The sequence below is a fragment of the Phascolarctos cinereus genome, unplaced genomic scaffold (assembly GCF_003287225.1).
Source record: "Phascolarctos cinereus isolate Bilbo 61053 unplaced genomic scaffold, phaCin_HiC Scaffold_4;HRSCAF=312, whole genome shotgun sequence".
Taxonomy (NCBI): Eukaryota; Metazoa; Chordata; class Mammalia; order Diprotodontia; family Phascolarctidae; genus Phascolarctos; species Phascolarctos cinereus.
The window spans coordinates 712618264-712643234 of record NW_027555847.1 but is presented as its reverse complement, the minus strand read 5'-3'; the positions used below and the strand labels follow the sequence as shown (position 1 = coordinate 712643234).

Below are 24971 nucleotides of genomic sequence, written 5' to 3'. Positions count from 1 at the left end.
CTGACGGTCATAAGATGGTCGCATCCGGGATTAGATCTGGAAGGGCCTTGGAATGCCATCAAGTCACACTTCCTCCCTTGGTTTGGGTTTTTGGAACTTTTATGTTTGCCTTCTCTTTTCATGATACACTTGTTCCTTAACTAGAAAAACACTTAAGCAACAGCTCTATACAGCAAATGTACTCAGACAGTGTATATCACATTCTGTACCCATGGCCTCCCACCTTTCTTCTGAGAGGTGGAAGATGAGCTTCTTTATCCATTCTCCAGGAGTGACACGGTTCATGACGATCCATCAGAGTCTGACCTCTTGGTGATGTTATCATTTATTTTATTGCAGCCAAATATATTTCAACTCACATTTTATAGATGAGGAAGCCAAGAGGTCCAAGAACTTACCAAAGCACATAGGTACCAACTGGAAGAGCCGGGGTTTGAACTGAGGTCTTCTGATTTCAAATACAAAATTCTTTCCATTGTAATACAATGCCTGGGCCACAGGCAACTTTTAAGATAATAATAACAACAATAATAGCATTTTATGTAATGCTTTAAGATTTGCAAAATATTATCTCATTTTATCCTTATAATAGGGAGGTGCTATTATTAACCTCATTTTACAGATGAATAAACTGACGCAGAGAGCAGTTAGGTGACTTGTCAAGGGTCACCCAGCTAGTGTACTCAGGTCTTCCTGACTCCAGGCCTGGCACTCTATCTACTATGGTGCCACCTAGTGGCCCAGGTACAACTTGTAACACCACTTTCACAGATGGGGAAAATGATATTCAGAGAAATTAGATATTTTGCTTATGGTAGACAGGTGGTTAGCTGGCACGGTGGTTAGAGTGCTGAGCCTGGAGTCAGGAAGACCTGAGTTCAAATCCAGCCTCAGGCACTAGCTGGGTGACCCTGGGCAAATCACTGCCCTGTGTTTGCCTCAGTTTCCTCATGTGTAAAATGGGCTGGAGAAGGAAATGGTAAACCACTCCAGGATCTTTGCCAAAACAACAACAACAACAACCCAAATGGGGTATGAAGAGTCAGACAGGACTGAAAAACAACTGAACAATAGCAAGAAAACGGTCAGACAGCAAATAAGTGGCAGAAGTGAGATGGAAGCCACCTCCTGCTTCTCCAAAGGCTTCACAACAGCTTTTGGAAAGGCCTAAAAGTCAGGCTGACTCTGCCCTGAGCACTCTCTCTGGCTGTCCTCCGTGCCTGGAATGCACTACCTCCTCCTCTCCGACTACTGACCTTCTTTTCTTCCTTTGAGACCCAGCTAAAATCCCATCTTCTACAGGAAGCCTTCCCCAACCCCTCTTAATTCCCTGTTAATTTCTTCTTATTTGGGGCCATCTCCAGTCATCCTGCTCTTTATCTGGCTACTGGACCCAAATGGCTCTAGAGGAGAAAGTGAGGCTGGTGACCTTGCACAGCCCTGCCTCACTTCAATCCATTCACTTGCAGGTCATGGCAGCACCTTCCTGACGTCACTGTCCTCTTTGAGAATGAGAACAAAGGGCAAACGATAGCAGCAGCGATTTCCTAGTTCTCCTATATGTGGCTTGCTTGGGATATGTTTGTTTGCATGTTGGCTTCTCCTTTGGATTGTAAGCCCCCTGAGAGCAGGGACTGTCTTTTGTCCCTTTTTGTATCCCCAGGGTTTAGCACAGTGCCTGACCCACGTAGACACTTAATCAATGTTTATTGAAATGAATTGGAAAAAAAAGAGATCCCCGCCTCCTCGCTAGCCCCGGAGCTACCCCTGAAATCGGACAGCTCCCCGCGAGCTGGCATTTCTCACCCGCGCCTCCCTGGCAGAAGGCTTACCTGCACATGATGTTGCGAAGTTTCTCCAGGTTGGCAGGGGTGAAGTACCAGTAATTTCGGTCACACCTCTGGACATCCTTCTCGATTCGATGTAGGTTCACTGTGTACATGTCCAGTAGCTCTGGCTAAAGGAAACAAAAGTGGCAGGAGGGAAGAAAGGGGAGGGTCAATACTAGATCAGCAGCAGCCTCTCATCGTGGCCTCAGGAAAAAAGCACTGGCTTTGGAATATGAGGACCTGGGTTTGAATTCTGACTCTGACGCTGACTACCTGTACATGGTCATCTCAGAACCTCAGTTCCCTCATCTGTAAAATGGTGACCTGGGTTCAAAGCCTGCCTTAAACCTTTACTGGCTGTGTGACCCAGGGCAAGCCACTGGACTTTTTGGTGTCCCCATTTCCTCATGCGTACAATGGGGATAATAGTAGTGCCTACCTCCCAGGGCTGATGTGAGGATTAAATAAGTTAAGGTATGGAAAGTGCTTTGCAAACCCGAAAGCTTTATATAAATGCTAGCTATTAGTAATAACTTCTCCTTGACCGCCTGCTAGTCACTGTGCTGGGCACTAGAGCTGGAAAATCAAGAACAAAGGAGTCTCTGCCCATTCTTAACCTCATCATTTTGCAGGGAGACACAGAGTACAGCCTGGGCACAAGGGGCCAAGTGGATGAGCTGGAAAATGCACCCAGGGCCTCTGCCTCCAAACTAGCAGAAGTTGCTTCCCAGGGGTATTACAATACCTACTCCAAGGGCTGTCCCCCCACCTTGGCATTCCATCTCCCATCTCCCAACCTTTGCATAGGTTTGTCCCCCAGGCCTAGGAGGCCCTGCTCCACACACTCCCTTTTTAGTATCTCTAGCTTTGAGGCTTACTTCATACCCTGGAACACCAAGTTGGGCTCCAAAAAGATCTCTCCAGCTGTGGGCATTTTCATTCCTGGAACATTCTCCCTCCTCAATTCTGACTGCTGCCCTCCTTGGCTTCCTTTAAGCCCAATTAAAATTCCACCTTCTACAAGAAGCCTTCCTCAACCTCTCTTAATTCCAGCGCCTTCACTTTGTTAACTATTCCCTATTTACCCTGTATAAAGCTCGCTTTTTACATATTTGTTTGCATGTTGTCTCCTCCATTAGACTGTAAGCTCCTTGAGGGCTGGGACTATCTTTTGCCTCTTTTTGTATCCCCAGTGCTCAGCACCTAGGTGTTTAATGAATGTTTACTGATTAATTGAATAAAATGAAATTCAATAGAGGATCAATGGACAATCTTACACACTTGTGCTCAAACAATCAATTTCCCATGTACAAGAGAGGAAGCCGGGTTAGACAAATCTGTCTGAAGAAGCTTTGGAGGTTTCAGTAGATGTCAAAGTTAATATGAGTCAATAGTGTGCCAAAAAGGCAAATGTGATCTTAGGTAGCATGAGAAAGGGTACAGTTTCCAGGAATAGGGAAGCAACAGTCCTAACATTCTCTGTCCCAGTCAGCACACAAAGATCATAGCTCTACAACTAGAAGGAACTGTGGTAGCCATCCAGCCCATCTTCTGCATGAACCCTTTCCTGATGCTCCCAAGTACCAGTGCCCTCCCTCCCAAACTCTTCTATTTAGCCATTTAAAAATATATTTGTATTTTTTAACAGTCTATACTTATCGATGTCCTATATAGAACCTCCCCCATTAATTAGAATGCGAGCTCACTGCAATTAGGAATGGTTTCATTCTTTGTCCTTTGTATTCTGTTAGCACCTAGCACAGTGCCTGGCACATAACATAATAAATAAGTAATTAAGTGGATAGAGCACCAGCCCTGAAGTCAGGAGGACCTGAGTTCAAATCCGGCCTCAGACCAAACCCTGGGCAAGTCACTCGCCTAAAAATACATAAATAAATAAATGATATTTGTTGGTTGATACAGATGAGGAAACGAGAAGTTAATTAAGTTGCTCAGAGTCACACAACTCGTAAGCATCTGAGGAAAGATTTGAATTCATGCCGTCCTGACTCCACGTTTGGAGCACTGAGTTCATTTCTAAGTAACACAGTTTAGGAAGGACATTGATAAGCTGGATAGTGTTCAGAGGAGGGCAAGTGGGATGAGGAAGGGTCTTGAGTCCATGCCACATAAGGACTGATTGAAGAAATTGGGTGTGGTTAGCACAGAGAAGAGAGATTAAGGAGGGACTTCCATCAGTCAACATTTATTAAGCACCTACTATGTGCCAGGCACGGTGCTAAGTGCTAGGGATACAAAAAGGGGCAAAAGACAATTCTTGCCCTCAAGGAGTTTACAATCTAATGGATGTGACAGTGGTCATCAAATACTTGAATTGCTGTGATGAAGGGATGAAACTTGTTCTGCAGATTGGAATGTAAGCTCCTTGAAGGCAAGGACTGCCTTTTGCCTTTCTTTGCATCCCCAGTGCTTAGCACAGTGCCTGGCACACAGTAGGTGCTTCAAAAAAATTTTTTTATTAATTTATTTTGCTTTATTAACAATCACTTCCATAAGCTTTTTTTACTCTTTCTTTCTTTCTTTCTTTCTTTCTTTCTTTCTTTCTTTCTTTCTTTCTTTCTTTCTTTCTTTCTTTCTTTCTTTCTTTCTTTCTTTCTTTCTTTCTTTCTTTCTTTCTTTCTTCCTTGGCAATCGAGGTTAGGTGACTTGCCCCAGAGTCACACAGCTAGTAAGTGATAAGAGTTTGGTCTGAGGCCAGATATGAACTCAGGTCCTCCTGACTTCAGGGCCGGTGCTCTATCCACTGCGCCACCTAGCCGCCCCCCATAAGCTTTTGAGTTTTAAATTTTTCTCCCCTTCCCTCCTCTCATCCCTTTCCAAGACAGCATGCAATCTGATATAGGCTATACATATACATTCCTATTAAACATATTTTCACATTAGTCATGTTGTAAGGAAGAATTAGAACCAATAGGAGGAACCACCAGAAAGAGGAAACAAAACAAAACAGAAGAAAAAAAAATAATTTATGACTAAACAGGAGATAGAGAACATTATGAAATGCAAAATGGATAATTTTGATTACATTAAATTGAAAAGTTTTTGCACAAACAAAGCCAATGCAACCAAGATTAGAAGGAAAGTAAAAAACTGGGAAAGAATTTTTACAACCAGTGTCTTTGATAAAGGCCTCATTTCTAAAATGTATAGAGAATTAAGTCAAATTTATAAGAATACAGTAGGTACTTAATAAATGTTTACTGACTGACTGATTGCTTTGGTCCCATAGGGCAGACACAGGGCAATGGGTGAATGCTGCCAAAGCTAAAATTTAGTCTGGAGATCAGAAAAAGCTCCCTAACAATTAGAGAGGTGCAAACATGGGCAGGGATTCTTGAGAGGTCACCTCCATGGCCAGAGGTTTTTAAGCAGAGGCTGGAGGACCACTGAGGGACACAGACTACGGGGGATTCTGGTTCAAGTATGGGCTGGACTAGAATGTCTCTCAATTCCGTCCCACGTCTGAAATTCTTGGATTGCATGAATGGATATCATTCCACCAAGCCAAGCATTTTGCTCTCAAGCGCTGTCTTCTAGATGTCAGCAACCGCCGTGACTCTTTGACCCAATTTTCTTTCCAGATCTCTGTTGATGTGAGGGATGGGCCTTATTAGATGTCCTTACAGTGATTCATGTTCCACCTCCTACAGGAAGTCCCCCAGTGATTAGCTTTCTGTTCCCTGAAACATTACTTCTGACACCACTATCATCATCATTTCAATGTTTGCAAAACCCTTTACAAAGATCATCTCATTCCATCAATTCTGGGAGAGAGATACTATTATTATTCTCGTTTTATAGATGAGAAAACTGAGGCACATAGAAATGAAGTGACTTGCCCAGGGTCATACTGCTAGTAAATGTCTGAGGCTGGACTTGAACTCCCGAATCAGTTCTCTTTCCAGTGAGCTAGCTAACATCCTATAGTTACTATATACTTAGTATATATACATACATATATATATATATATATATATATATATATATATATATATATATATATATATATATATATATACATATATATATATATATATATATATACATATATACTTAGTATATATTTTGTATTCAGTTATCCTTATACATGTTGTAATTACTCATTTGAATGTAAGCTCCTTCAAGGCAGTGACTTTTACTTTTGATTGCACATACAGAGTAGATACAAAGTAACCTTAAGGAGACCCGAGACCCACAAGCCTTTTGGGGGACTGGAAGCCTCCTACATAAGGTAGTGATTAGGCTGAGTCTTGAAGGAAGACAGGCATCTAAGAGACAAAGGTGAGGAAAAGAGCCTTCCAGGTATGGGAACCAGCTAGTGCAAAACCCAGGGGTCAGACATGAGCAGGAAATAGACGAGGATGTCTGGATGGCAGAGTTTAAAGGGGATGAATGTGTTAGAAGACAGGAAAGATGGGAAGGGCTTCATGTGGAAAACAGGGGAGATCAGATTTGACCCTAGCAGTAACAGAGAGCCACTGAAGTTTACTGAGGGAGAAAAGTGATAATTCATAGGGCCTGTGGCAGCTTTTTTCTTTACCTTTCTGTGATAGCTCCACTTGTTAGAAAGTTTTTCTTTATAATCAGCCTCAATTTCTTTCTTTATGTCTTCCATCCACCCTCAGAAACACAAATGCAGATGACGCAGGGAAGACACGCAGTGAAGGGAAGCAGACTGGCATATTACCAAAACTAATTTATTCAAACAAACAAACAAAAACAGCTTCAAAGACAGTGTGTGCAAGAAAAAGAAAACAGGCTGGCCTTGTTCGGAGAGTCTAGGACAGCTTGAGCGCTGCTCTGGTGCCATCCAAGGGCTAGAGCGCCTGAAGAGAGGCCTCCAGGGTGCTGGGTGGATGCCCTCTGGAGGCCTGGAAACAACACTAACTTGGAGGACCTGAGTTTAGATCCCCCACTCTGCCATGTATTATCTGGGTGATCTGGGCCTCACCTCCCAGGGCCTCGGTTTCCCCATATGTAAGATGAGGGGGAGGGGTGAACTAGACAGCTCCAGAACTTAGATCTCATGAACCCACGTAGGATCCTAGTTCTAGAGGTCTTATATCCTAGGACATGGACCAGAATTATGCTGCATGAAAATGGGTGGATGGCTTTCAATCTACACTGGTGGAGAGAGGGCCCGTATTGACATGACTGTGGAAACATCAAAGCCATGAAGGAACACCAAGGAAATGTGGTATAGTGCAGAGCTTCTTAAACTGTGGGTTGCAATCCAGGTTTCTGAAAATGCAATGACTAAAAATTAATTAAAAATCAAATGTGTAATGAATGCCCGGTGTTTCTGGCAGTGCTGCCCATGGTGTACCAGCAACTTCACTGCAGCCTTGGCTCTAAACACAAAGCATGCCCACTTTGCACTGTGCATGCCCTCAGGCCACAGGCCACCAATGAAAGCTGCCCAAACAGAAGAGGGGTCTGGAGCAGAAAAAGTTTAAGAAACCTTGGTATAGTAGATAGGAAACTAGGCTTGAATCAGTAAGGCCTGGGTTCAAATCTCACCTTAGATATTATCATTGTGACTCTGGATATGTCACTTAACTCATCTGGGCCTCAGTTTCCCTACCTATAAAATGAGGGAGTTAGAAGAGAGGCCCTGGAAGGCCCCTTCCAGCTCTTCAGCAGGGGTATCATGGAGCCCTTTGGTATACTGGTACCCCTTCTCAGAATCATGTTTTTAGATGTTTAAAATAAAATACATAGGATTATAAAAGAAACTAATTGTATTGAAATACAGTTATTGAAATTTTCTTAAAAGCCAAGTTCACAGACCCCAGGTTAAGAACCCCTGCTCTAGAGGCACCATGGTACAGTACCTGGAAAGGGCACCTTGGAGTCAGAGGACCTGGGTTCAAATCCATTTTCTGCCAGTATGACCTTGGGCAAGTGCCTTTACCTTCCTGGGCCTCACTTTCCTCATCTGTAAAACTGAGGGTGTTGGGACAGATGGCCTCTGAGGTCTTTTAGGACTCTAAATATATGATCCAATAAAGTCCCTTAACCCCTCTGGCCTCAGTTTCCTCCTTTGTATAAATGAGGGTGGGAAAGGAGAGAATTCTACGAAGATGGCAGAGTAGGTCAGAAAATTCCAAGCTCTCCAGATTTCCCCCACAAACAAGACAAAATAGTACCTCAGGGTGAATAAAGAGCTGTTAAAAAATAAACAAGATTTGGGACAGAACTTTCCTGGCACAACGGCAGAAGAAAAGTCCCAGGATGAATTTTGGTCCCTGTGAAGGGTAAACACCTCCAGACTAATTTCTCTGAACCCAAAAGCCACAAGCCCTGGGGCTAGCTAGATTGGGAGGTAGCCTCTACCCCAATCACAGGAACTTTCACCTCCGGTATAGGGAGGGGAGTTGGGTATCTGAGCCAGGGAAGATTGAGTTTGGCTTGAAGACCCAGCTGTACTGGAGAGATGTGGCCCTGGGTGAGAAGGAAAAAGCACACACCCAATGAATGCAGAAGCAGAGGGGCGGGGATGCCGCTGGCTGTGGGTGCTTATGGGGGGCTGAAGGTTTTGTTTTTGGTTCCAGGCCAGAGGGGAGGATCTGAGGCCAGAGGCACCATCCCCCACACCCCAGGACTAGAGGTGATTACAAAAACTAAGCCTCCACAAATTTAAAAAAAAAATGATGAAACAAAGGAGAAAGAATCCAACCATAGAAAGTTACTATGGGAACAGAGAAGACTGGGTTTCGTCTTCAGAGGAGGATACTGAAGAAAGCCTCTCCTACTCTGAAGAGTAATGTCAAATGGTCACCTTCCCAAAAAATTCACAGAAGAACTTTAAAAAGACTTTAAAAATCAAATGAGAGAGATTGAGGGAAATTTTTTTAAAAATAAGAACAATCCAAGAAAAACAAGATTATGAAAGTCAACCAATTAGAAAAGCAGATCCAGAATCTCAAGGAAGAAAATGACTCCTTGAAAACTAGAACTGGGCAAGGAGAAGCCAGCAAAGTTATGAGAAACTAAGAAATAATAATAATAAAAAATATAAAGAATGAGCAAATAGAAGAGAATGTGAAACATCTCATAAGAAAAACAACTGATCTGGAGAACAGATCAAGAAGAGAAAAGATAAGAACAATTGGACTACCTGAAAACTATAATAAAAAAAAGAATCTTGATACAATAACACAAGAAATAATTTTAAAAAATTGTCCTAAAGCATTAGAACAAGAGGGGAAAGCAGAAATAGAAAAAATATACTGAATACCACCTGGAAAAGATCCTAAAAGGAAAACGTACAGGAATATCATGGCCAAATTTTGAAACTACCAGCTTACAGATGAAATATTACAAGCAACAAGAAAAAAACAATTTAAATATGGAGGTGCCACAATTACCATCACACAGGACCTAGCAGTGGTGACCCTAAAAGACCACAAGTCTTGGAATACTACATATTGAAGAGCAAAAGAACTGGGGTTGTGGCCGAAAATATCATATCCAGCAAAGTTAAGGATAATCCTGAATGGAAAAAAAAGGATATTTGGTGAATTGTCAGACTTTCAGGATTTTGTTATAAAAAAAAATCTGAACTTAATAGAAGATTTGAGATACAGAAGCCAAGAGAAATATAAGGTACATACCAAAGACTAATTACAAAGGACTCAATAAGGAGAGACTGCTTATCTTTAATATGAGGAAATCTAAAATGTATGCCTAAGATTGTTATTAGTAGTTGGGTAGTTCATAAGAAAGACTAGGGTAGACCTGAGTATGACATGATTTTAAAAAGTAAAACCATTTAGGGTAAAAAGAAATTATTTTATACAAATGGGGTGTGAGAAGAATAACTGACATAAAGGAATTAGATGGGGGAGAATGGCTAGTAGTTATGGAAACCTAGTTTCATCGGGAATGGACTTAAGAGGCAAGTGTGTGTGTGTGTGTGTGTGTGTGTGTGTGTGTGTGTGTGTATGTGTGTATCTAGAAGGGCACAAAAGTCTTCTAATTTCAGAAAAAGGGCCAAGGGGATAGGGAGGAAGGAGAGGACAAGGGAGGGACTTTTAGACAAGAGGATGAGGGATTAGGATAATGGATGATATAGAAAGGTGTTTAATTAAATGGAAGGGGAGGACAAGGGAGGGATCCTGGGGGGGGTAGGTTAAGTAATAGGAGGGCAAGGCAGTGGGTAGAAGTAAAGTAGAGAAGTCAGGAGGGATAGGAAATAGGAGCTACACACAAACATAAAATAAAGAGCAGGAGTAGAATTTGTTAGGGAAAAAGGAGCAGGTGCAGTAATCATGATCTTGAACAAAGTTAAGGCTAAAATAGATTTAATCAAAAGAGAAAAATAGGGAAACTACAAGTCAGCCATATTCATCAATGTTGTTTTGGACTACTTAAAATAACTAGACAATATAAGGTGGGAATATTGTTGTGGTGTAGGAAATAACGAGTTGGTGGACTTGGAAAAATATGGAAAGATTTAGGCTTTATGAAAGAAGAGGTTATTCACCCTCAGAGAAACACAGGGCAAACAAGTATAGCACAGTCTTACATAGATGCATGTGAATTTATGTGTCTATGTATGAGGATGAGTATAGATATCTAAGTATATCTCTGTGCTATATAAGAGAATGCATGTGTATATGTGTGTATGTATATATGTATATCTTTGTGTGTACAAGTGTATATATGTGTATGTGTATATATGCATGTGTGTATGTATAGGTATATATATGTATATGTGTGTGTATATATGTGTGTGTGTGTATATATATATGTATATATGTGTATGTGTGTGTGTATATATATATATATACACACACACACACACACACACACACACACATATACATACATAAGTATATGTAATTAACTAGGGCCTTCAGGGGGCTGAGGGGGAAAAAAGAACGAAGTAAAAAGTGCACAGCAGAGAACAAAAGAAAACTTACAAGAAAGCAAAGAAAAGATGGACAGCTCAGAACACAACACGCAGTATTTATTATATCGGCTTTCTTGAAATGGAAATTTATTGCTGTGTATTTTGAATCGTTTCCTATTTTCTGCTGTGCACATGGCAATGCTTTTTTTTTCTTATTTTGTATTTAAGTTTTTGTAATTAAGTTTAAAATAAAAAAAAAAACAAAGGAAGGTTTTGGGCCAGACAGCCTCTGAAGATGACCCCCCACTGGCTATCAGAGGAATAACCACACCCCCAGTTGTATACTTACAGAGTACGTCACTCCGCTGGAAGACACTGGGGAGGCCTCGGTGACTGTAGAGTCCACTACGGTCAGTGATTCCAGCTGAGGGTAGAGACTTTCCATTTCGGGCTCCTCAGACAGGGTGTCCTCACTCTCCAGCAGGCTCTGCTTCTCTGCCTCACTGCCCACCCAGCTTTCCACCACCGAAGAGTCCTTCTCTGGGAGGGCCACGTCCAGGCTCCCAGGCACAGACATGAACTCTTCCAGGCTGTCGTTGGCGAGAAAGTCCCCTTCCAGGCTGTCCTGGATGGCCAGCTCCTCTGCTGGGGCTTTGTCCCCAGGCTGGGCAGTGTCCGGCTCATGGCCATCCTGGGCACTGGGTCCGTCAGGCCTTGCCACTGGCGGGGTGTTTTTCAGTGGTTCCATGACACTGTCTTCTGTGCTGAGACTGTGCTCCGACTGGCCTGAGGAGAAGTTGTGGGAGGAGGGATGGCCGGAGTCGGGGGAGCAGGTGCCATTAACCACCGTCCCATTGGGGACCTTGACCTGCTTCATGTCATCCTGCCTGCTGTCTACCTCCACCTGCTCTGTTTCATCCACAGACTCAAACACCTGAGGAAAAAGAAATGGATATATTGTTCAGGTCCAGGACAGACAAAGATGGCGGGTCGGCCACTAAGTGTGGCCCAGTGGAAAATCTGAGTCAGAAGACCTGGGTCTCACTCTGTGACCTTTGACAAGTTATACCTCTGAGTCATGATGTTCTGATCTAGATCTATAATCCCAAAATTCTATATGCTGGATGTGAGTTCAAATCTTGATTCTCAAGCACTTAATTAAATAAATGCTTATTGGAGAGAAGGAAGAAAAAACAAGGAGGGGGAAATTTACATGATAACTTTATTGCATATTTAAGAGGGATAGCAAGTTGTACACAACAGATTTGCAGTTTCGTGTGCAGTCATCTTTTTTATTATACTGTTCTGAAAATGCTTGTTTTAGTCCATTAATTAATAGATAAATACTTATTGGTTGATGGATTGCTACCTGGGAGACTCTGAACTAGGGACTCCCTTCTCTGGGTCTCATTTCCTTCCTCTCTAATGACCAGTGGGGCAGAATAACGTAATCTGCAAGGTCCCTCTGAGCCCCTCCCATCCTGTGATCATTGCCTACCTGGGTGCTGTTACTGGAGTCGCTTGGCAGACGGATGTGATTTTGTCTTCCTGAACTGCAGCTCTGAGAAGACTAAAAGGAAGGGGGGAAATGGGGGAAGAGGGAGTCAAACAGGAGTTTCATTATCTTCCATAGCCCCGTACCTTTCATCTGGGTTGGACACCCTCTCTCCAGAAGATTGGGCAAATTCCCAAGGTACTGACAGGGCCATTGGGTAGAAAGAACTCCAGTCTGAAGGGCTGGGGTTTCAAGGGATTGGTGGTGTTGGTATGATGTCATTAGAGGGCAAGACTAAGGCCAGAGGTACCTCAACCCAGAGATCAATGTAAAGTCCTCCGCATGGGTCCACAAAATTAATTTCTACAACAGTTTGTATGAAAGAAAGCCAGAGGTTTTAGAGTATTTCAATCTCAATATGAAGAAAGACTTAAGATTACATTAATCTCAGCTCAACCCTGCTCCACCTCCCCCAGTGGCGAGTGGAGCATGGGAATGGATAGTCCTGTTGTCCTGGTCAGACCACATCTGGAGGGCTATGTTCAGTTCTGGCTATCACAGTGTAGGAAGGCCATGGCTAAGCTGAGAGCATTCAAAGGTGGGTGCCTGGGATGGTGATGGGAATGGAAAACAATGAAGGAACTGGGGGCATTTAGTCCAGAGAAGACCTAAGGGGCACATGAGAGCTGACTCCCAGCATGTGCAGGGCTGTCCCATTGTCCTAGGAACAATGGGAGGGAAGATGCAAACAGGCAAATATTGGCTCAATGTAAAGAAATTCCTGACCACAAGAGCTGGCTCAAAGTAGAATGGACTGTGTCAAAGGTCTTTAAGTAATGGCGGAATGACCACCCCCTGGGGGTGCTCTCTGGGCAAGTCTTACTCAGGTGTGGGTTAGACCAGATGGTCTGAGGTCCCATGAGACAATGAGAGTCTGTGATCAGCTGGCATCTGCCCCTCCACTTACACCTGATCTATCTCAGCCTGGTTCCCTTTCCCAGCGTGGAGGGCAGGGCTCTCATCCCCAAAGCAGTCACCTCATTGCTGATGGTGGAATCCCTATGCATCATCCTCTGCAGGTGGCTGTCCAGGCTCGCGCCTGAGGAACACTTGGCGAGGGCTGCCGCGTGTGACTCTTTCTCCCTCTGCCGGACGATGGCCTCACAGCCCAACCACTCTGCCATGGTCTGCTCATAGCAGGCGTGAACCTGATCGTCCACCTGTCACCAAGACAGACACAGCCAGGCCCAGGAAGCCTGAGTCTACGTGGCCCCTTCCCATGAGCAGACAGCCTCATACTGAATGGGGAATCTCCCGACCATTCCCAGCTTGCAGCTTGGCTCTGGGTAATACCAGTTCCCTTCCTCTTCCTCCCCAGGTCCAAGCTGGTACAATGGTTGCTTTTGAAAACATCTAATAATTTCACACCAATTTTTTCCCAAATTCTTTTCAGCCTTCGGGGGGGGGGGGAGGTAAGGGTACAATCTTTAGCTATTTTGTTTTTAAATTGTCAGCAAGTCATAGGACCATAGCTTCAGGACTGGAAAAGATGTCAGAGATGAACTAGTCCAAACCCCTCATTTCATAGAGGAAGAAATGGAGGCCCAAAAAAGTTAAGTGACTTGCCTAAGGTCACATACACAGAGCCAGGATTCAAACCTAGGGCCTCCAACTCCAAATCCAGTTTCTTTCCCCCAGAGCACCCTGCTGGTTCCAATCTCACTTCTTCCCGTGAGGACTTTGAGATGAGATGCATTGGAGAAATGAAGACTGGAGGACCTGGGTTTGACTCTCAGCTCTCCTGCTCCATAATCAAGCTAAAGTGCTATATGCTTATCTCCCACTGCCATGTCTTTGCACTGACTGTACCCCATGCCAGGAGCACTCTCCTCCTGATTCCTAGCTTCTCTGGCTTCCTTTAGACTTGGCTCAAATCCCCTATTAATCTATCAATCATCAAATCCTATCACTTTGGTTTCTCCATTTCAAGGACTTACTTTGGGGTGCTAGCTCATCTTAAACCTAGGGAACTGATGAACGTACAGAAACGTATGTTGTTACAGTAGATAGAGGACTGGAGTCAGGAAACCTGGAGGAGGCAGCTAGATGATGCAATGGAGCGAGTACTAAATTTGGGGTCAGGAAGTCCTAGATTCAAATCCCCATCTCAGACACCTACTAGCTGTGTGACCTTGGGCAAGTCCCTTAACTTTTCTGTGCCTCAATTTCCTTATCTGTAAAATAAGGGGATTAGATCTGATGGCCTCTAAGGTCTCTTAAATCCATGATCCTATGACCAATCACAGAAAAATCGCTTCATTTCTTAAAGCTTCAGTCTACCCAGCAGTAAAAATGCAGTAACATTTGTACTGCCTACCTGAGAGGGTTATTGGGAGGAAAGCAGTTTGCAAACCTCAAACTGTTACAGAAACGGGAGTTGTTAGGGGCAGCTAGGTGGTGCAGTGGATAGAATATCAGCCCTGCAGTCAGGAAGGAGGACCTGAGTTCAAATCTGGCCTCAGACCAAACACTTGACACTTACTAGCTGTGTGACCCTGGGCAAGTCACTTAACCCCAATTGCCCCCCAAAAAAAAGAAAAAGAAAAGAAATGGGGAGTTGTTGCTATTACTGTTTAGACCCGGACTCTGTGCCTCTTCTTTCATACACGCTGCAGTGACAAACTCTCTCTTCTACTCTCTTCAAGTAGAGGTGGCTTTCTCTGCCTCAGATGGGGCACAGAGGGCCAATTAGATCCTACTAATGTGCAAAAGGGAAATCCCACACCAGCTCCTTAGACCAAGCCAGACCCACCTCCTTCCTCTCAGCTTCTGTCATCCCGAACTGGTAATGGCCCAGCAGGAAGGGCCACACGTCCTTGCGAATCTCATGCTGAATCCCCCCAAAGTAGATCAGACGCAGCAGCTCCTGTTCTTCGTAACTCTGTAGGAAGAGAGGGAGTCACTGGGAGCCACTAACAGCATAGTCCCAAGCCTAAGGAAGAAGGCTCAGCCACTGGGGCACACCGCTGAAGAATACCAATCAGCTAGGAGCATCGTTGACTTTTCACATCAATGCCAGGTAACCCAAGGGTGGCCCAGCTGCCAGCCCAGGACTAAAAGCATTGCAGTTACATAGATGCTTCAAGGAGCTTTTTAAAAAAAAATTATCTTCTTTGTTCTCTCTAAATCCCATCCCCTGAAATAAAAATGTAAAAATACAATCCTTGTAATGAATAAGTATATCCGAGTAAAATTAATCCACACATTTGATTTAGTGAAAAACTTTAGCCTCAGTCAGCACCCTGGGCTCATCACCTCTCTGTTAGGAAATAGACAGCAAGCTTCAGCATTAGTCCTTAGAAGTCATGGTTGATCATTCTGATGATCAGAGTTTTTACTTCAAAGAATACTCTTTCAATTGTGACCAAAAAGTCACTAACTGTGTATGTAAGCCCACTGACCCATTGATACTACTTCAACATCACCAAGAGATCAAAAAATGAAGAACAGGATTTATATGGAGGAGAATATTTATAGCAGCTTTCCATGTGGTGGCAAGAACTGGAACATAAGGGGGTGCCCTCCACTGGGGAATGCCTGAACAAGTTCTGGGATGATTCTTGCCCTTTATTCTAGAAAAGGAGTCAAGGTACAGTGTGCCTGACTGTGGCTAATCAGACCAATACGAGCTTGGAAGGCTCTACCACAGGTTAGGTACAAATAATCCACATGACTACTGGATGGGATATGGATGTAATGGAATATTACTGTGCTATCAGAATTAATGAAATGGGCAGTTCAGAGGAACTTGAGAAGACTTTTATGAACTGATGCAGAGTGAAGTGAGCAGAACCAGGAGAACAATTTCTGTAGCAACAACAACATCGTAAAGACAGACTGAAAGACTTAAGAGCTTGGATCAATACAATGACCAACCATGATTTTAGAGGCCCTATCAGAAGCATGCCACCTTCCTCCTGACAGACAGTTGATGGACTCAGGCTGCAGAATGAGACACGCATTTTTTAGATATGGCCAACGTGGGAATATTTGCTTGATTACACATATTTGTTACAAGGGTTTTGTTTTTCCCTTTTTGAACTAGAGTTGAGGTAGAAGAAATAAAAAATAAATGAGAGAAATGATTATTTCTTTCATATATTAATTACTAGTTATTGAATTGGGACCAAGGTTTTTCCCCTTTTCTACTTCCTCATCCAGAAATCAACCAGTGTGGGAAATCTTGAGCCGAGACTTACCCAGTCAGGATGGCTAAGATCTAATCAAAGACAGTAAAGAAATTCTAGGTTTAGACTAATGGATGGATTCCTGCTCATTGTGTTTACTCAGAAACTGGGAAAATGTGGATTCTCCCTTTTGTCAGACAGGTGATATGGAAATTGGTAAGTCTCTTTGACCAAGACTTGGGTGGTCCAAGTCACATACCTCAAGACCCTCATTGGAATAAGCCCACTTCTCATTATATTACTCATTTTCTCATTAATTGTTAAGTAATCAGAATTGATTGTCACCCTCAGGAAGACCCACACTTCCAAGAGCATATAAACTGTAAGCCCACCACCACGAGGAGTCTCCGGCATTCGAGAATGTCACTGATCCCTTTACTAATAAAATGCTAGCATTATTAATAAAATGATTAATTACTCAGAAACTAAATTGAACTTTTTAAACATTACATACATTAAAAAAATAAATGTCTGTTAATTGAAAAATAAAAGAAATTTTTTAAAAAATTAAAAATTTAAACCCAAAGCTTATTTTTCTCAGTCGCAATCTGTTTACCATCCCTCTAAGGTCCTACCCTGAGGAATGTTCCCTTCCCACCCCCTTCCCCAAGTCTATAATCTAGCTCTGTAAATCAGATAAAGGAGGGCAGAGATAGATTCCCATCTTAAATCAGCTGTCACTAGCAGTATAACCCTGGGCAAATCATTTATCCTCTCCGTGCCTCAGTTTCCTCCTCTGCAAAATGCAGAATTTGTACTCACTGGCCTCTAAGGTCCCTGCCAGTTCTAACTCCATGATTCTATGGCTCAAAGTCTCTAAACACTAACTTGTTCTGGATGAGCCCAATCACAGGAGAAAGGATCTCACTCCTGGGGCCGCTGGCCTTTTACTGCCTTTCTGAGGTCTTCCTCAGCCTGGGCTCAGCAACCTTTGCAGCTCTAGGTTACAGTGTGGCCAGGTCATAGCCCTGGGGTCTAGCAGTTGGCCTGAGATGCAGCCAAGCCAGAAAAAAGAGAACAGGAGAACTGGACAGGTGTCCAGCCATACCGTGCTGTCCTTCAGGTACTGCTCCCAGATGCCCATGGTCAGGCCGTGGCCAGCATCGCAAGGCAGGTCGGGGGACACGATCAGGTGGTTGACCAAGGCTGATAGGTGGGTCCTCACAGTGGACAAATGTCTACAATAGGCCAGCCCTGGGAGAGTAGAGAATGGAGCAGAGGCTAAAAAACCAGTCACCTGGTCAGCACCCTGGAGACACCATGAGGGCTGCCTCCATCTCAGGCTTGCAAATGTACTTGGCTGGCATTTACCCTGAGTGCAGAGGCCTGGCTCTATGTTACTAGCGAGCTCACTGATAGACGCGTGCACGTGCGTGTGTGTGTGTGTGTGTGTGTGTGTGTGTGTGTGTGTGTGTGTGTGTGTGTAGGGGTTGAAGCAAGAGCACAAGCTGAGTCAGGGCCCAGTGACAGAAGGCTTGCCTGTCATTCAAGGACCTGTGGTGGCCTTTGGGGCCACTGGGTGCTGAGCCCTGTGTGTGTATTTGTGTATGTCAAGTGGGTGGGTATGTATATGAGACTTGTCCAAGGTCATTCAGGGAACAAGCCCCAGAGAGGAGATTTGAACCAGGTCCTCCAGCCTCAGAGGCAGGGCTCTTTCCATTGCTACAGTCCCCCCCACAAAGTGAATGTTCCTCCTGTCTAGCTAAGTTCTAAAGTGGATCTTCCCCTCATCATATTGATCCCAGGACGATGAATTATTTGGCCAACACAACTCGTGAAAAATACCTCCTCATTCTGGGATGAGCCAGGTATGTGTGTGTGTGTGGAGGGGGGTATCCGCGCGTGCGTACACACCACACCAGATCGCTGATGCATGGAGGCCTCACGGGCCGGCTGCCAGATGGAAGGAGGGGTCTTAACTAACCCTCCTGGGAGCTGAAGGTGAGAACAACCCCCAGCAAGTGCATCATCCCGTGGCTTGGTAAGAACCATGTCCCCAGCTCCTTTCTCACCTTCTCCAGATCGCCACCTCACTGGAATTTCCACACTTCCAGACATGGACAGAGACTTCTGAGTGTTCTAGCTCTCATATGAACAAAATAGCCTTGTGACTTTGAGCAAGACCCTTGACCTCTACGGACCTTAGTTCCCTCATGTTAAAGTAGGGAGGCTGGACTAGATCCATTCCCAGCTCTCAACCTTTGGGATTTTGTGATCCTTCACCTCTCTGGGCCTCAGTTTCTTACTCTGAAAAATGGGGAAAAGGGTTTAACTAGATAGAGTGCGCTGGACTTAGAGTCAGAAGGACCTAAGTTCAAATCCTGCTTCAGACACTACCTATGCGATGTGGGCAAGTCACTTACCCTGTTTGCCTCAGTCTCCTTCACTGTAAAATGGGGATAACAATAGCATCTACCTCCCAGAGTTGTTGTGAGAATCAAATAAGATAATAACAAATAATAATAATTATTATTATTATTTAAGCACTTAGCACAGTCCCTGATACGTGGTCAGTGCTATATAAATGTTAGCTATTATTATCATCATCGTTTGTTTCTCATAAAAACACAGTGGGAAAAAAAGACCCCAAACTCCCCAAACTAGGTTATTTCAACTTCCAAGTCATTAGAATTCCAGATAAATAGTGAAGATAAATAATAGCGATGACAGTTCTATTGGACCAGTCCATCAGAACACAGGTCATCAAGGCTGAACTCTCATTGGAAGCCAGGCCTCCTGACTGCCAGCCCATGGCTTTCTTTGCTTCCTGTCAGCATTTATCTACTGAAATCTGTTTTCGAATGTTATTTCTTACATTATTACATTCAAGTTTATTGCAAAGTCCTTTCCTAAAGCTTCTGAGCTTGGCAGGATCTATCAGAAGCTGCACTGGCCCAGCCTTCAAAACCCAGGGTCATCTCCAAACAATGGAAATATCATCACTAGAGGGCCACAAAGGTTAAAGTCCCCAAGTCTACACTGAGGCTGCTAACACCTCCTGGTGGAGGATTACATCTCCTGGGATCTTAGATCAGGACCTGGAAGGGACCTCACAGGCTCTCTGGTCTAACTACTCCATTTTACAGATAAAGAAACTGAGGCTCGGGCAACTAGGTAGCACAGTGGATAGAACACTGGCCCTTCAGTCAGGAGGACCTGAGTTCAAATCTGGCCTCAGAAACCTAACACTCACTAGCTGTGTGACCCTGGGCAAGTCACTTAACCCTGTTTATCTCACCAAAAAAAGAAAAAGAAAAGAAACTGAGGCTCAAAGAGGGAAAAAAAAACTGAGATTCATAGAATAACAGTTCTAGGGTCAGAAGGGACCTCACAGGCCAACAGGACCACAGCCCTCACTTTATAGATCAAATGTTATAATACGTAAAGTGCTTTGCAAACCTTAAAGTGCTACATAAATGTTATTGTTATTATTATTGTTATTATAGCTGGAAAGGATCTCACAGGCCATCTTGTCCAATCCCCTCATTTTACAGATGAGGATACGAAGGTCCACAGAGGTTAAGTGACTTATCTAGGGTCACATAGCTCTGTGTGTGTGTGTGTGTGTGTGTGTGTGTGTGTGTGTGTGAGAGACATAGGATTTGAACCCAGTTCTTCCTGACTCCAGGCCCAGAAGTCTAGCCACTATACTGTGTTGCCTTGCATATAGCACATTCCACAGCATCTATTACCAGGTGCTGGTGCCCAGTGGGCATCGAATGACCATCTGCCAAGACCACCTCCCTCTCCCCCCGCATTGGGTCCAAGAAGGGGAGCTCGGCTACATACAACCATAGAAGGCTCTGGAGAGGATCTGATGCTTCATGTTGTCACAGAGGAGTTTCAGAGGAGCCCTGGAGGAGAAGGAAGACAAAGGAGCTGAGATTAGAACAGACACAATAGACCAGAGGATCTGTCATCTGGGGTGTGACTGCAGAGCACCCCTCCCCTGCCCTCCCAGAGGCTGAAGGCTCAGCAGACCCAGGGAGAATGCAACAGATCTAGTCGTGGAGATGGGGGCCAGGCCAGGGAAAAAGCCAGGATATCCAAAAGGACCAAATGCTTCTGGACTTTTGTGGCTCGGGAAGGAATGTGACGGGCACCCTGGCCTCAACACTCTACTGTCACTTGGCTCCAGGATGGACGATGATCCTAAGACCCCTAAGCACTATTCATCATTAAAATTATGAAATTATATGATGTATAACGATATATTAATATATCATATTATATAACACAATACATAGATATGTAATATAACTGTTTTGTATCTAATATGTTATAATGTACAATATAATCTATAGTTACGAAATTATAAAATTGTTTCAGATTTGTCTGGGATGTTGTGCTTTAGAGGTTTGCACTGGGTTAGTCACCAAGGGAATCCCCAGGTAGTACCCAACCTTCTGCAGTTCTGCCCACTAGATTGACCTTCTAGTGGACCTCCCTGGCTACTCAGGTGACTTCTCCAAGACAGGCCTTTGTGCCCCAGCATTCCAGCAGCCTTCTGGCAAGAATGCCAATCTGGAGCTCTCAGACTCATCTCTATCTCCCAATTAAATCAGAGACAGAAGGCACTGGGCTCTTCTACTCTACCCATGTGTCTCTATCAGGGTAGACTGGGACATGGCATTAGCTGATGGCTAGGCTGGGCTCCCAGAATCACAGGGTCTCAGAGCTGGAGGTCACTTCAGAGACATCCAAAAAATATCCTGTATACATCCCCAACATGTGAGTATCTAGCCTCTGCTCAAAGACCTCCAGGGAGTGGGAACCTTTAATTATAGGAAATTTTTCCTTATACAAGTTTAAATTTGCCTCTTGGATACTTCTAAGAAGGAATAAATGCTTAAAAAATTCTTGTCTTTTCCTTCCTTCTCTCTTTTCTTCCCTCCTTCCCTCCTTTCCTTCCTCGCTCCCTTCCTTTTCTTTTTCCTTCTTTCCTTTTGTCTTTCCTTTTCTTCCTTTTCTTCATTCCTTCCCTCCATTCCTTCTTTCTTTTCTTCCTTCCCTCCTTCTCTTTTTCCTTTCTTCTTCCCCTCCCTCCCTTCCTTCCTTCCCTCCCTTCCTTCTTCTTACTTCCTCCCTTCCCTGCCCTCCTTCCTCTTTTCCTTCCTCCTTTCTCTCTGTCTCTTCCTTCCTTCTTTCCCTTCATTTCACTCACTGTGCCCAGAAAGAAAGAAAGAAAAAAGCAGGCTGAACAAATCTATTTGCTCTTCAAAAGCACAGCCTTTCAAGCACTTCAAAGAGAGCCATCATGTCTGACCTGAGCCTAGTCTTCTCCCGGCTAATCACCCCAAGTCCTTCAGCTGATCTTTATATGGACTGGACTGAAGCCCTTCACCATCCTGATTGCCCTCCCAGGATACTTTTCAGCTTCTCAGTGTCCTTCCTAACCTGAAGAGCCCAGAGCTGAATGAAACACTCCACATTTGGTCTGACCAGGGCAGAGCACAGTAGGACTATTATGTCCCCATTCCAGGAAGATATGCCTCTCAGCGCAGCCCAAGACTGGCGTAGTTTTCTTTGCGGCCATCTCTCCACTGCTCCGCTACGGGCATTCTCTCTGGCTGTCCTCCCCAGGCCTGAAATACTCTCCACCCTCAGTTCCACCTCCTGACTCCCCAGGTTTCCTTTAGGTCCCAACTAAAATCCCACCTCCTACAGGAAGCCTTCCCCACACCCTCTTAATTCCAGTGCCTTTCTTCTGTTCATTATTTCCTACTTACCCTGTCTATAGCTTGCTTTGTATATATTTGTTTGCATGTTATCTTCCCCATTAGACTGTAAGCTCCTTGAGGGCAGGGACTGTCTTTTGCTTCTTTCTGTACCTCCAGCACTTAGCATAGTGCCTGGCACACAGTAGGTGCTTAACAAACATTTACTGATTGAATGATATCATACCAGTGAGTCATATTGAATACGAAGTCTCTAAACCCACCAGGGATCTTTCAGGCAAACTCCTGTCCACCCACACCACCTCTATCCTATACCTGTGAGGTCCATTTCTTGAACTCAGGTGGAAGGCTTTGCATTTTTGCCTTCTAATTCCTCTATAAAAGGTAAACTTGGCATTTTCCACGGGATGAGAGTAAGGCACAGCCTCCCAGAAACTGGGACTTAATTAACCTTCTGGGTGGAGAGTGTCCCATTCTGGACACAGGGACCATTCTGGAAACATCTAGAAAGTCAATGACAGAGCCCATCTGCTCGGAAGGAAAAATGACATCTCCCAGCCCTGCTATGTCCTCAGATATTTAAACAATAGCATTCAACATTTATTAAGCACCTACTGTTGTATGAAGACCTGTGCTCCTCACCAGGGGCTGTATACAATTTATTACCAGCAATGACAATAGTAACAATAATGCATTATCTAGTGCTTTAAGATTTGAAAGCACTTAGGGGCAGCTAGGTGGCACAGTGGATAGAGCACTGGCCCTGAAGTCAGGACCTGAGTTCAAAGCCAGCCTCAGACCAAACACTTAACACTTTCTAGCTGTGTGACCCTGGGCAAGTCACTTAACCCCAATTGCCTAAAAATTAAAAAAAATTTAAAAAAAAGATTTGAAAGCACTTTACAAATATTATCTCATTCAATGCTCACAACCAGCCTGGGAGGTAGGTGACATTATTAACCCCATTTTACAGGTATGGGAATTTAGGTGGACAAAAATCAAGTGACTTATCCAGCGTTATGTTGTTAGGAAGTATCTAAGCATATTCCTTGCCCTCATGGAACTTATGGTTTAGAAGGGTGTAAGCAGATATAGGGGAGAGAGGTCTGAACTTGGAGTCAGGAAGACCTGAGTTCAAATCTTGCCTCAGACCTTTCTGAGTTATATGACCCTGGGCAAATCACTTCACCTCCCAGCCTCAGTTTCCTCATCTGTAAAATGGGGATAATAATATCACCTACCCTCTAGGGTTGTTGTGAACATCAAATGAGATCAGATACATAAAATGCTTTGAAAATACTAAATCACTATATGAAATATTAAGTATATATATGTGTGTGTGTGTGTGTATATGTACATACATATATATTAAAGCTAGCTGTCATTATTATTATTATTATTGTTGTTGTTGTTGTTGTTGTTTGTTGTTGTAAGGTATGAGCTTGCCTTATATCATTCGTTATGCCTGAAACAGCTAGAGGTACTTAGAAGGCACCAATCAGTCTTGGCTCACTGCAGTCTATCTCCCTTACCCCCCAGCGCCCACCCTCCACCCACCCCTCCCTAGGACATCCTGTACCTCTCGTGATTACATCCACTGGATGCTCCGCTCTCTGTGGAGCCTCTCTGGGAGCAGGACGAACAGGATGACTTCCGAGGGCTGGGCTGCCACATGGAAGGCAGGCTGCTCACGGAGGTATCAATCAAGTCCGGAGGCACTGAGGAAAGGAAGAGAGGTGGGAAGCCCCCATTAAGGCAGGCCCAGAGCCCTTGATCCCAAGCAAGCAGCTCCCCAGTAGCAGAGGTAAGGAAGAACCAGAATCTTGAGTTGGAACATCAGGGCGCCCATAAATGAGATTCAGCCCAGGACCCTGGAGCGCTAGCGCATGATCTGATGAAAGATACCCAAGAGATCCCGAGGAGACGAAGTACTCCCGGCGGGCCAGCTGAAAGTGAAGCCCCCGATGGCTACCACAGAGAAAGTCGGGCAAAGGGTGAGAGACAGAAGCCAGAGAACCAGGGAACCAAGAGTAAGCCACCAAGAGGCCAAGGAACAGAACCTCAAGCAAGAGCGCCATGTTGTCATTTACCCCAACCCGTGGCCAGGCTGCCTATGAAAGGAGGGAAGGTCCAACCCTGAGACCACTCAAGGGACTGCTGTGTTCTCTTCTGGGTGCCACAGCCTACGAAGGACATTGAGAAGGACAATCCTAGAGTGTCCAGAGGAAAGCAAATGGAAGGCAAAGAAGGGCCTGGAGTCTTTGTCACGAGGATTGTTAGATGGAACTACGGCTGCTTCGCCTAGATAAGAAGAGAGTTGGGGGTGTGAGGGGATGGGCTGGTACACGATGGTGGTCTGCAAGTATGTGAAGAGCCATCTTCTAGAAGAGGGCATGGACTGATTCTGCTTCATCCCATGGGGTGGAGCTTTATCATTTTCCCCATTAGAATGTAAGCTCACTGAGAGGAGGGATTGTTTTACTCTTTGGACTTGTACCCTTAGTACCTGGCACACAGTAGGCACTTAACAGATGCCTGCTGATTGATTGGTTACAGTGGTAGCCAGCTGCCAAAGTGATTCTCCTAAAGCGAAGGTCTGACCATGTCACCCCATGCCCCTCAATGCTTGATAAAATCCAGTGGTTCCCTATCACCTTCATGACAAAATATAAACTCTGGTGTTCAGAGCCCTGGCCCCTCCCTACCTTTCCCTCAGACCACTCACCATGGGGCTGTACTCTTCAGCCCAGTGATATTGGTCTCTTTTGTTCCTTGAATAAGAGCCTGTGGCTCTCAGTTTCAGGCATTTTCTTTTCTTTTCTTCTTTTCTTTTCTTTCTCTTTC

The 24971-nt window shown here is 44.3% G+C and overlaps 1 protein-coding gene across 1 annotated transcript in view; it reads right to left on the bottom strand.

The window, feature by feature from the left end:
- The window catches only part of SGSM1 (small G protein signaling modulator 1), a 115790-nt gene that overhangs the window by 13718 nt on the left and 77101 nt on the right, over positions 1–24971 (bottom strand). The window contains 8 exon segments of the mRNA XM_078154392.1: positions 1833–1957; positions 11057–11641; positions 12206–12277; positions 13240–13422; positions 15015–15143; positions 17498–17643; positions 20239–20303; positions 23707–23845. Of these exon segments, the coding sequence (XP_078010518.1) occupies positions 1833–1957; positions 11057–11641; positions 12206–12277; positions 13240–13422; positions 15015–15143; positions 17498–17643; positions 20239–20303; positions 23707–23845 (1444 nt within the window).